This window comes from Phoca vitulina, unplaced genomic scaffold, assembly GCF_004348235.1.
Source record: "Phoca vitulina isolate PV1807 unplaced genomic scaffold, GSC_HSeal_1.0 scaffold4, whole genome shotgun sequence".
In the NCBI taxonomy this organism is placed as follows: Eukaryota; Metazoa; Chordata; class Mammalia; order Carnivora; family Phocidae; genus Phoca; species Phoca vitulina.
Window position 1 is genome coordinate 44,837,991 of NW_022589707.1, and position 13,957 is coordinate 44,851,947.

General features: G+C 38.8%; 1 protein-coding gene across 6 annotated transcripts in view; it reads right to left on the reverse strand.

Annotated features, from left to right (window-relative positions):
• Positions 1-1,319: 1,319 nt before the first annotated feature.
• The window catches only part of KLHL7 (kelch like family member 7), a 68,680-nt gene continuing 56,042 nt past the window's right edge, over positions 1,320-13,957 (reverse strand). For all 6 annotated transcript variants that reach the window (XM_032401949.1, XM_032401948.1, XM_032401946.1 and 3 more), the window contains 4 exons: positions 11,965-12,205; positions 9,140-9,341; positions 3,947-4,044; positions 1,320-2,736 (listed from right to left, as the gene is read on the reverse strand). In XM_032401949.1, the coding sequence (XP_032257840.1) occupies positions 2,453-2,736; positions 3,947-4,044; positions 9,140-9,341; positions 11,965-12,205 (825 nt within the window). In that variant the 3' untranslated portion in view covers positions 1,320-2,452. The remainder of the gene's footprint in view (positions 2,737-3,946; positions 4,045-9,139; positions 9,342-11,964; positions 12,206-13,957) is intronic.

The following is a 13,957-nucleotide window of genomic DNA, read 5'->3' on the forward strand; positions in this document are numbered from 1 at the left end:
TACATACTTATAATGGTGTGTTCTAGTCAGTTGATACAGCCTAAAGAAAAGGCTAATCCATTTAAAATATTTCAAACAGTGCTGCACATTCCATATGGGAGAGTATTAAATTAAGTAATATAAGTAAATTGTAATATGACAAATGGATGTTCTTTTCTCCAAAAAAACTGGACATTTTTTTTTCCCAGTGGAGTACAGAATTGAAAACCCAACATAAAAATGTTCAAGATAGGCAAATCTAGAGACAGAAAGATTTAATGGTTGTCTAGGTCTATCTGGGGGATGTAATTGGGTTGGATAATGTCCCCCCAAAATTCATGTCCACTTGGAATTTCAGTATGTGACCTTATCTGGAAACAGGTTCTTTGCAGATGTCCTTAGTTAAGATAAGGTCATGCTAGATTGGGAGGAGGGTTGGCTAAATCCAATGACTGCTGTCCTTATCACACCATATGAAAACACAGGGACACAAAGGAAAGAAGGACATGTGAAGCTAGAGGCAGTGAGTGAAGTGGCACAGTTATAAGTCAATGAATGCCAAGGACTGCCAGCAACCACCAGAAGCTGGGCGGGGGAGGTGGGCAATTTTTGCCTTAGAACTCCAGAAGGAGACAACCCTGCCAACACCCTGATTTAGGACTTCTGGCTTCCTGAGCTGTGAAAGAATAAGTTTCTGTTGTTTTAAGTCACCAACTTTGTGGTAATTCATTACAGGAGCCAAAGGAAACTAATACGGGGGAAAATGGGGGACTGACTGCTAATGAGTATGGGCTTTCTTTCTGTGGTAATAAGAATGTTCCAGAATTGTGATGATGATTACACAACTCTGTGAATATGTTAAAGACCACTGAATGATACACTTTAAATGGGTGAATTGTGTAATGTGATTTATATTTCAATGAAGCTGTTACATGCATAAAAAGTCCTAAATAAAAATATACTTTTTAAAAAAAGATTTATTTTCTAGAGAGCACACGTGCGCGAGCACAGGGGAAAGGGGCAGAGGGAAAAGGAAAGTCTTAAGCAGCAGAGGAGCCCCACACGGGGCTGATCTCATAACCGTGAGATCACGACCTGAGCCGAAACCAAAAGTCGGATGCTTAACCCGATTGCGCAATGCAGGTGCCCCTATCATTATGCTTTTTATAATCTCTTTCATTTAAACATTTTTAGGATTTAAGATTATAACCCCCATATAAATAAAGCAATGAAAATTAGAAACACAGCTTCACAAATTTTAAAAACAACCACTGCCTAATACATTTAAAATGAAGGATGAATAAAACTTGGTCTATTTTAAGTTAAAAAATATTTAATATTATTGGATAAAAACACCAATGGTGACAGCTTTACATGGCTCATCCCATACATTCCGTAATGTAAAAGGGCAAAACATTACTAGGAAAGAAATGAGTAGTTGGGTTTGTAAAAGATTTATTGACCAGATAAAAGCAATTAATACGAGATGACAACATTGAACTCAAATTATTACAAAACTTTTAGGAGATAACTGGGTCAAATCTCTCTCATGTGTCCTGCTAAGGAAAAGAAATCATGTATCTTTTTAATCCATAAGAAGTTCAAAGTCAACATTGATATTGTGTAACTATCAGTGCTATTCTAGTAACCTAGAAATTTGCTATAAATAGCTTTATCTTTTGCTAATCATTCTTACTATGATTTTATTTTATTTAACAGTGAGGACTGAAGAGGCATAATCATTTTTTAACCACTGGGTAAAACAGTACTATAAATTAAAGAGGGTGCTAAGCTTGACATTTTGTGTTTTAAAAGATGGAATATATTTAATTGGACTGAATATATTTCATGAGGACTTGGGTACATTTTTAAGCCCAAAATGTGTTTATGAAAGTTCTGTGAGAGAATACGTGTATGCCTTGACTCACTCTGGCTTGCTTTTAAAATGAAATAAATTTGGCACTATATGGAACAAATGAAGACAAGCAAAATTAGGTGAGACTAAGATGCTTCATCAGAGTTGCCTGTCTTGACTTACAATTCTTACTATTTCTTAGTTCTTGACCGAAGAGAAACAAATAGACCTAACTACAGAGCACTTCTATGATGTATGAAAATAGAATCTAGAGCTAAGATGAGACCGCTTCACTGATGAGCCAATCCCCCACTCTGCATAATCATAGTTACAAATGTGTAATTCATTCAAGAATTCGTATTTTCACCAAATGCTTATGATTTTTCAAGTTTTCTTGCTAGATATGTCATGGTTAAGTGGCCAGCTAATATATGGTCTTTGAATTAAATAAGGAAATTCATATAAAAGAAACATCTATTTTATAGCGATCTTACTTTACTTGAAATTTCCTTTAAAAAAACAAAACACCCAACTAAAACTTTGTAACCAAACTCTTGGAACAAAGCACTGGTGGCCATATTTTTGAGTCTCCGATAAATCTTGAAGTCCATTCCCTTTTCATGTTTCAAGTGTTTCTTCATTTGCTCCACAAGTATCAACAACACAAATTAAACAACTTGTTACTGGAAAAGCTCGGACTTTGGAGTTGGCGACCCATTTGTCTGTCTCAGTATTATATTCAAGGATGTGTCCTAATCGACCCACACCTTGGAAACCAGCCAAGACATAAACTATAGAGCCAACTGCTGCACACTTCACTGTTACACCTTTCCATGGCATTGGTGAGACCATCTTCCATTCGTTTAATTTAATATCGTAATATTCCACGTTGTCCAGACCACCTTCAAAAGAATAAAATAACATGAACAACTACAATTAACAATTCTAAGATCTCTTAATGTAATAATTCCTTGCATCTTCCCATCATTTTATTATGAACATTTTCCAAATATGCAAAACAGTTAAGAATCTTACAGTGAATGCCCGTATATCTACTATCTATTCTTATTTTTACTTTAACACAATAAAAATTTAACTTGTTACTTGAATCCTAAAATATGTATATTTATTTTTACAAAATTATAAATGTTCTATCTGTTCTGGGAAAGCAAACAAGTCAGTGGATTTTCCTTCTGATTAACTTTGACTATAATTGACTATAATTATTCAGAAGTCTTCTGCCATTTATCTTTTAGCAGTTTTTGGAAAACAGCAATGGCAAGAGACAGGAGAAGGGAAGAAGGTATTTCTTTGTTATACTTAAGTAATGCTTAAAGGTACTGACTAAAATGAAGTTTGTGGACTATAGATTCAGTCCAGATTCTCTATTATTTAAAGAAATAATTTCAGATTTTTTACTACAAATTATTTAAGGAAATAAAAAGTCAAATTTACTCATTTAAAAAATAGTAATATTGATATTTTCATGCAATGTTTAAAAATGTGAAGGAAACTTTGCCATTCAGGGCCTGTAATTCAAGTCTTAAAAGTTGTATTTAAAAGTTTGTAAAAATTCAAATGTTTGTGGGGCGCCTGGGTGGCTCAGTCATTAAGCGTCTGCCTTCGGCTCAGGTCATGATCCCAGGGTCCTAGGATCGAGCCCCGCATTGGGTGCCCTGCTCTGCGGGAAGCCTGCTTCTCCCTCTGCCACTCCCCCTGCTTGTGTTCCCTCTCTCGCTGTGTCTCTCTCTGTCAAATAAATAAATAAAATCTTAAAAAAAAAAAAAAAAATTCAAATGTTTGTCACTTAATAGTCCTTTAGCTAGTGTGACACTGTTACCCAGAGGGTGTTTGGAAATGTGTGAAGCTGAGACTGTCACAATGACTGATGGCAATTACAGGGATGTTAAATGTACTGCAATGTTTCTTAAAATATATTAGTTCTCAGAAACTATAAGTATAATAATATATATGATAAATGCTTGTATTTATTTTTTTTATATATTTTTTAAATGCTTGTATTTAGATTTTAAGAAATGTTTCAAAAATTTATGAGAAGGAGCTATCAGCAAACTCACTGGGAAAGTTGAACAGTGAATTAATGTCACATACCCAAGCCATTCTGACCACCTACAGCAAATATCTTGTCTTTTACAAATACCAGTCCATGATTCTTCCTGGCCTCAATCATTGGACACAGCTCAGTCCATCTGAAAAATAAGAGAAAGCTTTTAGAGTACTTGTTCACAGGAAGTAAAGTACTCATACTACTTTAAAAGAAAGGTCTGTTATCCCAGTTAAGTGCTCATTTAGTACTCACGTGTTCACACCCACACACACACACCTGAAAGACTAGAAAACAAAGGTTTAATGTGGTTTTGAGAACTTTATTTACAGGTGGGGTAAACAGGGATTTTATTCCTTTCAACTCCAACAGAATATGAGAAAGAGAGAATATCTGGAGACTAACACATCTTTGGAAGAAATCCATTTCCTAGTTCACAGTAACTTGTTAAAATGGTAACAAAAAAGAAAGGGAGGATACTTAAGAAAATATAAAATACTAATATTGTCACATATGGTTTTTTAAAGAATTTTTTTTAAGAAAAGATTTTATTTGAGAGAGAGAATGAGAGAGAGAGAGAGCATGAGGGGGAGGGTCAGAGGGAAAAGCAGACTCCCTGCTGAGCAGGAATGCGGGCCTTGATCCCAGGACTCCAGGATCATGACCTGAGCCGAAGGCAGTCGCTTAACCAACTGAGCCACCAGGCGCCCGTCACATAGGGTTTTAATTAATATTTATGTAGGAGTCAAACATAAATTTAACATTGGGCTCTAGCAATCAGCAAATTAGAAGTATCTGTTACTTTTCATATGTCCACCTTCAAATGTACATTTAGAACTTTAGGCAGCACTAGTAACAGAAGTACTGTCATTCTGTCAAATTTAATAACTTATTAGCATGTTGTTTTGTTCATGGCCACTACTATAAATAATGAGATTGAGGGGCGCCTGGGTGGCTCAGTCAGTTAAGTGTCTGCCTTCGGCTCAGGTCATGATCCCAGGGTCCTAGGATCAAGTCCCACATCGGCTCCCTGCTCAGCAGGGGGTCTGCTTCTCCCTCTCCCTCCGCTGCTCCCCTTGCTTGTGCTCTCTTGTGCTCTGTCAAATAACTAAATAAATAAAATCTTTAAAAAAAAATAACAAGAGGGGTGCTTGGGTGGCTCAGTTGGTTAAGCGACTGCCTTCGGCTCAGGTCATGATCCTGGAGTCCCGGGATCGAGTCCCACATCGGGCTCCCTGCTCAGCAGGGGGTCTGCTTCTCCCTCTGACCCTCCCCCCCTCATGCTCTCTCTCTCTCTCTCATTCTAATAAATAATAAAATCTTAAAAAAAAATAACAAGACTGAGAACATAAATGTGGACACAAGTGTTGAGAACACTAATTCATAGGTAGCAGCCTCATATACACAGACGAGTGTTACTTTTTTCTGTGAGACGCAATCCCTTCTTCTGCATACGATCCCACACGTACGACTGACGTCTGTGATGTGAAGGTGGTGCTGCCACACAGGCTTGTGCCTCAACAGCCAACATAAACCAAAGTGTCCAAGCAACAAGAAGAGGTAATCTGACGTAAGTGTAACTCTTTAATATGGTTATTTATATCTCTTCTTTTAAATAATTTACTAAATTTAACTTTTCAAAATATAATTAGGACATAATGATTAACTCTGAAATACTAACTGTTTTGTTGCCATAATTATATTCATAAAATTGTTTTGTTTTAAAAGTGGTTTGACAGTTGCCACATTCATTTTCAGAGCACTCTGTAAGGTGAGGTGGGCAACACTGTTCTTTTTTTCTTTTTTTTTTTTTTAAAGATTTTATTTATTTATTTGACAGAGAAAGACACAGCGAGAGAGGGAACACAAGCAGGGGGAGTGGGAGAGGGAGAAGCAGGCTTCCCGCGGAGCAGGGAGCCAGACGCGGGGCTCGATCCCAGGACCCTGGGATCATGACCTGAGCCGAAGGCAGACGCTTAACGACTGAGCCACCAGGCGCCCCAACACTGTTCCTTTTTTTCCCCCCCAGGGTAAACACACATGCTCTTCCAGGTGAAAAGACCAGCATTCAGCTCAGAGGTGGGAGCCAGTACTGGCCCTCCACTCCCTCTCCATGCAGTGAGCCGCACAAAGTGACTGTCAAAGTGTATTAAACATAGTATCTGACTTGGAAAAATTCAAAATATATACCCCTTTCTTCTCCACACATGTCCATGATATAAAGTAAGAGCACATTTTTATGTAGGGTGGTCCTTGACTTACAATGGTTCAACTTAGGATTTTCTGACTTTATGATAATGCAAAAGTGAAACATATACAGTAGAAACTGTACTTCACATTTTGAGTTTTGATCTTTTCCTGGGCTCGCTGTATGATACTCTCATGATGCTGGACAGCCGCGGTGAGCTGCAGTTCCCACTCAGTCATGGGATCACGAGCGTAAAGACGTGATACACTTGCAACCATTCTGTACCCACACAGCCATTCTGTTTGTCACTTTCAGTACAGTAATCAATACATTACATGAGGTATTCAACACTTTATTACAAAGCAGTTTCTGTGTGAGATGATTTTGCCCAACTGTAGGCTAACGTAAGTGTTCTGCGCATGTTTAAGGTAGGTTAGGCTCAGCTATGAGGTTCAGTACGTTAGTTGTATTAAATGCCATTTTCAAGGTAACAGTATTTTCAACTTACAGTGGGTTTATCAGGATGTAACCCCACTGTAAGTGGAAGAAGACCTGTGTAGCTAAGTCTCCTGAAGGTTTAGAGTTAGGAAGTTTCACAAAATATACTTTCTTCTTCCTGTAACTTCACATGCAGAGTATGTACTAGGTGCTTGCTCTCCCCAACCTGGACTTTAGTGTTTAGAAGCTTTTCTTAAAATTCTGACTGCAGCAACTGTGTCATGTCATTTCCATAAGGCTTCAATTCTTCGCTTCCAATTAAACCACTGTAGTTACAAAACACTTAAGAAAACTGTAAAAATTGGAAAGAGTTCTTATAAAAAATAACTTAGATGGATAGATCACATATTAAAAAAAGGAAATCATTGTAGCACATAACTTTTCATTTTGAGATCTGGATAATTATAGTCACACTAGCTTTTCACTTAGGAAAATTTAAGGGCATTGAAGAGAATATAGAATATTCAAGTTTCACACATAAGCTCAATATGTACAAAAGAAATGCTAACTTGTGTGAGTTTTAAGATATTCCCCAAACTAAATATATCCACCTAGTTTTAAAAAATATTGAGGTTGCAGAATTCCTTTATACCTTTTCCCTGCTACTATGAATAAGAATATATTGATTTACACTCATAGTGCCTGAATAAAGATCTCAAAATTTAGAATCCTGGAGTTTATCTAGTATGGGTTCTACTTTAAGAGATTTTTTAGAAATGAAAAAATAATTAGGAAGCAGGATAATGAGACCACAGTTTTCCAATTAGTATGCTGTAATACTTTTTTTTTTTTTTTTTTGAAGATTTTATTTATTTATTTGACAGAGAGAGAGACAGTGAGAGAGGGAACACAAGCAGGGGGAGTGGGAGAGGCAGAAGCAGGCTTCCCGCGGAGCAGGGAGCCCGATGCGGGGCTCGATCCCAGGACCCTGGGATCATGACCTGAGCCGAAGGCAGACGCTTAACGACTGAGCCACCCAGGCGCCCCATTATGCTGTAATACTTTTTGAGCATAAGGTGTCTGGGAGGTAAAGTAGAGACTGATATAAGAGGGAAGAGAGTTGGTATACACCCCCCTCTTATAGTTTGGGACAAGATGGGGCAGATAGCTCAAGTGATGGATGATAGAATGAGATAAGGGGTATCCCCAGAGTGCCCAGGTAAGTACAAAGATACATTTTGAAAAACACTGAGAAGTAGTAAATTTGATGATCTCAAAGAGATTTTCTAGTCTCAACATAAGATTTTATTTATTTATTTGACAGAGAGAGAGACAGCGAGAGAGGGAACACAAGCAAGGGGAGTGGGAGAGGGAGAAGCAGGCTCCCCGAGCCCGATGTGGGGCTTGATCTCAGGACCCTGGGATTACGACCTGAGCCGAAGGCAGACGCTTAATGACTGAGCCACCTAGGCACCCCCCCCTTTTTTTTTTTTTTTAAAGATTTTATTTATTTATTTTACAGAGAGAGAGACAGCGAGAGAGGGAACACAAGCAAGGGAGTGGGAGAGGGAGAAGCAGGCTCCCCGGCGAGCAGGGAGCCCGATGTGGGGCTCGATCCCAGGACCCCGGGATTATGACCTGAGCCGAAGGCAGACGCTTAATGACTGAGCCACCCAGGCACCCCTGGATTTTGCCTTTTAAAAAGCAGTTATTTACTTCCCAGATTTAAGAATAATCATAATGAATAAATATGTATCGAAACATACTTTAGTAAGCATGAACTCAGAATTAAGACATTATACCTAGGGGTATGATGACACAAATCAATATATAATGTTTCTAATTAAAGGCAAATTTATGGGGCACCTGGGTGGCTCAGTCAGTTAAGCATCTGCCTTCGGCTCAGGTCATGATCCCAGGGTCCTGGGATCGAGCCCCGCATTGGGCTCCCTGCTCTGTGGGGAGCCTGCTTCTCCCTCTCCCTCTGCCTCTCCCCTGGCTCGTGCTTGCTCTCTCTCTCAAATAAATAAATAAAATCTTAAAAAAAAAATAAAGGCAAAGTTACTACTGACTGTAAATTTCTTCCATCTCCCCTACATTTCCTGACCTCAAACAAAAATATTTTATGAATTTGATGAATTAGTCAGACTTGTCTCATTCATAGGCATTTATTGCACAAACAGGAACAGAAAGAGAGGGGCTCCCACAGGGTAAATAAGGTCAAGTCATTTCTTAAAGCACAGAGGAAGGGAGGGTCCAGGACATAAACATGTCCCGAACCCAGCTCATTCAAAAGTGTGTACACATTCTTAATACAAGAACTAAATTCTTCTGTTGGGTTCCTTCTACTTTTTGCCACCTTCTTCCTCTGAGCTTATAGAATATAATTAACTGTGAGATAAGACTTTTTTTTGTTTTTTGTTTTATACACAGTGTAGTTTTAATGAGTTATGCATAAGGTTATTCCCATACACTTCTACACATAAGTTTACAAACACATATCTAAATAAAGAAGTTACTTGAAAGACAAATTATACACAGCATAATTTCACTGAGTTAAGAACAGGTCTATTCCCAGATGATTTTAAAATAAGACTTTTAAATGGATACATACGTTTCTGTGGCAGGATCATACACCTCACAGGAATTCAGCACTCGCCCAGAAACATTGTTCCCTAAACTTCCACCACAAACATAGATCAGGCCATTGGCTTCCACCATGCCGTGGCTGCAGCGCTGAGTCAGCATGCTGGGCTTCGTGTGCCAGCTTTCGGTTCTCGTGTCGTAGCACTCAAATAAATACAAAGCTGAGTTCCCTGTAAAAGAAAAAGGGCTCCATCATGCCTCACTTAGTATATGTGTGGGTTTGGAGTGAGCTGACGGTAGAGCTGGGTCATTAGTTACTGGAGAGAAGAATTTAAAGTTGTAGTCTTTTCTTCCCTTTTTTTTTTTTTTTTTAAATATTTTATTTATTTGACAGAGAGAGACACAGCGAGAGAGGGAACACAAGCAGGGGGAGTGGGAGAGAGAGAAGCAGGCTCCCCGCGGAGCAGGGAGTCCGATGTGGGGCTCGATCCCAGGACCCTGGGATCACGACCTGAGCCGAAGGCAGACACTTAACTGACTGAGCCACCCAGGCGCCCCCAAAGTTGTAGTCTTTTCTAAACTTAACGATAACAGCAAAATGGAGGAATAACTTAAGAAAAAGCTAACCCTGTTTGTATGGACCTTAGAAAAATATTTTTAAAAAGGATCTGCTGGAGAGACTTATTTATTGGTAATTGGAAATTGGTTTGATTTCAGAAGAAAAATTAAGTAACATTACATATGTCTTCGTGCCCAGTTATGCATGATGGGAATTATTCAAACTTTAAATGCTTATAGAGGAGAAAAGCATAGCTATTTATAGATGGTAAATCCATACCTTAGACTCCGAAAACTACTATCTGATAATATTCTAAAGTTTATCATTTAACATTCTATAGTAGTCACTGCACCATTAACAAAACTATTTTTCCTGACTACTCTCGGTGGCTGTGTGAGTAAGCCCTGAAGTCATGCTGGCCCATTTTTGACTATACTCTCAAGATATCACTGTATGTCTCTGGTGTGCTTTGATTACACTTTTTTTCCCCAAAGATTTTATTTATTTATTTGGGAGAGAGAGAGAGTGCACGCACACAAGCACAAGTGGGGGGAGCTGCAGAGGGAGAGGGAGAAGCAGGCTCCCTGCTGAGCAGGGAGCCCAATGTGGGGCTCGATCCCAGGACCCCGGGATCATGACCTGAGCTGAAAGCAGATGCTTAACTGACTGAGCCACCCAGGTGCCCCTTGATTACACATTTTAACAGCAAAACATATACATCCTGTCTCATTATAGGGGCTCAATAAAGAGTTTTAGAAATGATACTAATAAAGCAACAAGTGCTTTTTTCCTTCCTGAGAAAAAAATTAAAATTTAACCAAATCGTATCTCATCTCCCACTCCTGGAGTTCTTGCTAATAGTCAAAAACACCACCACCCCTAAAATTCTCAATCACAGTCAAAGTCTACAGAAAGCAAAGTTCAGGGAGTAACAAATGGAAGAAGCAATGGTCCTGATTAACAATAACTTCTTTTTAACTTTTAAAATATTTTCAATTAGATTCAGTTGGTTGATATTAAGGGGAAATACACAGTGTATGGCAGACATGAGAAACTACTACTTAACTAAAAAACTTAGTAATTGCTGAAGATATAAAGTTACCTACTCTACTTTCTACAAAAAGTGTTTCTATAGAACAGTTACTTTCTATTATCTTTAGGATTTATTGTATTTGAAATATACTGTATTAGACATTCTCTAAAAAATGCTTTTGGGGGGGAAGGTCATTTCTTAAGTCACATTTTAAAAAATCTTTAATTTTTCTAATATTCATTTGATATTTTGTGGGAGAGTAAAAACTTAAAACATAAATATGCTGACCAAAAGTAAAACATTCTTTGGCCTAATATAAAAATCTCAAAGAAAATAAGGACTTAATTAACATTTGAATTCCACACCTTAGGTTTACTTGGTCTTCCTAGTTTTCTTTATAAGCCCATTATTTAGCTAAAGAAATTATTTGAAAAGGTTAAAGCTATTATTAATCTAGTCTGTACCTAGAATATCCATTTAGAAAACTTATTCATTTAGAAAAAGACCACCACTGGACACTAACAAATTACCCATTGACGAGAAAGATTTTTTACACACAAACCCATACCCTGTTCTGCTCAGTGAGCATAAAACACCACTACCAGCCATTATATTACATATTTAAAGAATAAAAGCAAATGAGAAAGATCATTCTTACTTTTTTCAGATACAAAGAAAGAAAAGGTAATAAGGTATAACAGATTTTAAAAGTGTGAATGTAATAAAGAGATTTTAAAGGGTCTATGGAGTGAGCCAAACTGAAATCTTTAAAGCAAATTAATATTATGTATCTAAAACTAATCAGGGGCGCCTGGGTGACTCAGTCAGTTAAGCGTCTGCCTTCGGCTCAGGTCGTGATCCCAGGGTCCTGGGATTGATCCACATGTCGGGCTCCCGGCTCTGCGGGGAGTCTGCTTCTCCCTCTCTCTCTGCCCCTCCCCCCCCCCGGCTTTTTCCTCTCTCACAAATAAATACAAATAAAATCTTTAAAAAAATAAAACTAATCTAGATAGAACTAAAATCCAGATGGTGTGAGGAAAAAATGGGACAATTAACATAATCGAGGAAGCTGAAGTTCTTGTAAAAGGATTTTTTTAAGAAAAGTAAGGTAAACTGTCAGGGAAATGGGCTCTAAAATGTGACAGATATGTATTTAAATTATCTCAAAAAGACACCACCAACTGTTTATGTAAATATGAAAGCCAAGAAACATATTTGGTAAAACACCTTCCCCAAAGAAAAATACCGAGTCAGTCCTTACCAACTTCGGAACCTCCAGATGTGTAAATTTTGCCTTCGGCGGCACAGGCAGCAAGGCTGTCTCGAGGTGTCGGAGGGCCCAGTTTGGAATACCAGCTGTCCTTCACGACATTATAGCAATCCATTCGTTTTATGGGGAAAAGCTGAGAGCCACCCAAAATGTATACTACATTGTCCCAAAACACACATGCTGCATCTCTTCGTTTTTCAAAGGGGCAGCGGATGTCTGTCCAGCTATAATCCTATAAAAGGAAAGGACAGGAAGCGGTCAGTAATGTAAAAATACAATTGATACAGATGAGGCAAGGATATAGTTGAGAAAATACAAAGTATGAGTATGTTAATTTGCTAGAGTACATATAACAATGTTTGGCTTGAGACAGGATCTAATTTAATCTTGTGTGATTTCTTCAGAATGTTGGTTAGCTGGGGCAGAGGGCAAGAGGAAGATGGTGACTGCTTTGGGTGTTTTCTGGCTCCAGATTAAACTCTAATATATTTGGATGTATCACTACCACCAGTCTTCTAAAGTAGTTTTGTTATTTAGAAAAAAACTTCTTTCAAATGTAAATACGGGCACCTGGGTAGCTCAGTTGGTTGAGCGCCTGACTCTTGATTTTGGCTCAGGTCATGATCTTGGGGTCGTGGGATGGAGCCCCATGTGGGGCTCTGTGTTCAGCGGGGAGTCTGCTTAAGATTCTCTCTCTCTGCCCCTCCCCCTGCTCGCACACACTCTCTCAAATAAATAAATAAATCTTTAAAAACAACAACAACAGGGGCGCCTGGGTGGCTCAGTCGTTAAGCGTCTGCCTTCAGCTCAGGTCATGATCCCAGGGTCCTGGGACTGAGCCCCGCATCGGGCTCCCTGCTCAGCGGGGAGTTTGCTTCTCCCTCTGCCTCTGCCCCTCCCCCCTGCTCGTGCTCTCTCTCTCTCGTTCTCAAATAAATAAAAAAAAAAAATTAAGAAAAGTAAACAAGAAGAAGAACAAAAAAAACCCAAATGCAAACATACCCATCCCTTCCCTGCCAGATATATAGAGTGGTTTAAAGAATCATTGGAGGGGCGCCTGGGTGGCTCAGTTGGTTAGGCGTGTCGGACTGTTGATTTCAGCTCAGGTCATGATCTTGGGTTGTGGGATCTGGCCTCAAGTATAGCTCCACAGTCGGTGAGAAGATTGCTTGAGATTCTCTCTCTCCCTCTGCCCCTCCCCCAGCTCACACACATACTTACTCTCTCTCAATCAATAAATAATATCTAAAAAAAAAAAAGAATCACTGGATAATATGAAGCTTAAACTGCTGTTATCCTACTGATGTCTAAAGCTAGAAGATATTTTGTAGACTTGTGTGATAATAAATTTTTACAAAATATTCAGTTGAGCCAGTTTATTCAGAAGGACTCTTAAGGCTGTGATATTTACTATGAAATACTTGAGTAATGTTTTGACTAGTCTGGAAACTCACTTTTCTCTTCCTGATAATTAGAAGTGAGCATGTATCAGTATTTCACAACAAGGGCTGTTCACAGGTTCATTTAGTTTCCTTACTATGTTTGGCACATCCAGGAATATATTCTTTTGAATGATCTTTAAGACATGCTACTCTTCAAATTAACTGCCCAGGGGTGCCTGGGTGGCTCAGTCGTTAAGCGTCTGCCTTCGGCTCAGGTCATGATCCCAGGGTCCTGGGATCGAGCCCCACACTGGGCTCCCTGCTCTGCAGGAAGCCTGCTTCTCCCTCCCCCACTCCCCCTGCTTGTGTTCCCTCTCTCGCTGTGTCTCTGTCAAAAAAATAAAATCTTAAAAAAAATAAAATAACTGCCCATGTAGGAGCTGGGATTAAAAACACAAACAAAATACGTTTTCTTTTAGCTAAATGAACATTTAGGCACTAGGGTATGAAGTTCCAAAAGAAAGGGGGAAATAATACCCAAGAGTTTGGTAACAGAACAGTTCTAATTTTCTAGTACTACTCAAGGGTTTGAGTAAGGAATA